The sequence below is a fragment of the Pundamilia nyererei genome, unplaced genomic scaffold (genome assembly GCF_000239375.1).
Source record: "Pundamilia nyererei isolate P.nyererei 1_Seehausen unplaced genomic scaffold, PunNye1.0 scaffold00065, whole genome shotgun sequence".
NCBI lineage: Eukaryota > Metazoa > Chordata > Actinopteri > Cichliformes > Cichlidae > Pundamilia > Pundamilia nyererei.
The window spans coordinates 123,227-125,051 of NW_005187466.1; the positions used below are offsets into that span (position 1 = coordinate 123,227).

At 36.7% G+C, this 1,825-nt stretch overlaps 1 protein-coding gene across 2 annotated transcripts in view; it reads right to left on the minus strand.

Annotated features, from left to right (window-relative positions):
* Window positions 1-1,825, minus strand: part of LOC102211218 (zinc finger and BTB domain-containing protein 49-like) — a 6,333-nt gene that overhangs the window by 2,893 nt on the left and 1,615 nt on the right. For both annotated transcript variants that reach the window (XM_013911503.1, XM_013911502.1), the window contains exon 2: window positions 728-1,069. In XM_013911503.1, the coding sequence (XP_013766957.1) occupies window positions 728-1,069 (342 nt within the window). The remainder of the gene's footprint in view (window positions 1-727; window positions 1,070-1,825) is intronic.

Genomic DNA, 1,825 nt, shown 5'->3' on the forward strand with positions numbered 1-1,825 from the left:
CTTGCCATCACCTGTGTGTGAATGGGTGGATGACTGGATATGTAAAGCGCTTTAGGGACTAGTAAAGCGCTATATAAATACAGGCCATTTACCATTTACCATCTAATTTGCATTACAATTGCTTCATTTGAGATTAAACTATTTTAATTACATCGTAAGTGGACTTACACATATAATTTAAGCACAACTTTAATGCTTGTTAATGCTAAGTAAAATGAACAGCTAATCATTTTGCACCCAGTGAAATAGCACATGGTGAGTTGGCATATAGTCCATCTACCAGTTTTAATAGTAATTACGGAAACAGACAATAATTTCCCATAATGATCAAATCTAGCTGCAAATGTGACTGGCCTGCAGCTCCAAAAATGACAAAACTTTCCCTGGATGATCTTTCAGCAACTTGATCACAAGGAAAAAATGTCTATTTACTCTTGTTGATTCCACATTTCTAAATCTGAATATTGGAAATGTCAGTGCAGTACATTTGTAAAACTAAACAATTCATGAGAGAAGGCTCTGCAATGTGTTAACTGTGTTTACAGGCCTGGGTTTTTTTAAGCCCTCTTGAATCTCAAACATTTTACCCTCCCACGAGGTAAATGCAGTTTCAAAGACTTTTCCACTTTAGGTGAGTTTGTCATTGTTAGATATTGCAAATCTGATCTTAATTTCAACCTTATTTGTTGTAACAGAGGGAATACTTTGTGGCAGTTTTCGCTCTTACCCTGATCGAGCCCATCGCTGGACAGCTGAGAGTTTGAATCTTGGCTCTGAATATCCTGCACTTCTGGTTTCCACTCCTCCAACATTTTGGACTGGACTCCAGATATACTCTCCAGGCTAAAATCCTCCACTTTAAAGGAATCCAAACAGCAAGAGGAACCATGCGTTTCCTCTTCTGGCTTCTCCTGCTTTACAGTAACCCGAGTAACCAGCTCTCGAGTGGATTTGCCAAGAACGCTGGGAAGTGGTGGTGAGATGCCATCTTGAGCTGCTTGGTTTGGACATACTGGGTTCATACGTTCGATCTTCACCATACAAACGCGAGAAATCTCTTCAGTTACCTCTGCAAATAAAGAGATGCCAGCATTTAATGATTTCTTTTAAATTAGAAAACTAAGACAATTTTTCCATACATTATAAAATAAATTTAAAGTCAGCCTTCTATGGAGCTTGAGCACAGTACCTTTTGCAACTGTTTCCAAAAACAGTTACTTTAAAAACAGAACTCAAAACAGATGTGAGGATCCAGAACTTTATGTTTGGAAATCATTACAGCGTTAGCCTCTTTTCTCTCTAGTCTGAAACCATCAGGCATGTAATCAGGGCACAGGTCAAAAGCCAGAATCAGAATACTTTAATCCCAGAGGAAATTATGTGGTCACAGTTGCTCCAAGATAGTTTATTTTGTTACGGTTCTTACTAAATGAAATAATACCATATGTTACAAATATAACAACATAGCTCTTATTATAATTATCCCAGTATATTACACAAAATTAAATATATATATATGGTTCACACCGAGGTGCCCTTCGTATCATAATCCCACACAGCAAAATCTCCAGTGTTAAATTAACACTGGAGAGTGTCTATATGGGTCAACTCCTCTGAGTGTTAAATACAACACTGTTGAGTGTTAAATTAACACTTTTGACAGTGTTATATGTTTAAAAGTAACCTAGTCAGTTTTGAAGATTAACAATGGCTAACACTGAGCAGTGCTGATTTTCTAACACTGGAAAAGAAATATTTTCTAACACTGGAAAAGAAATATTTTCTAACACTGGAAAAGAAATATTTTCTAACACTGGAAAAGAAA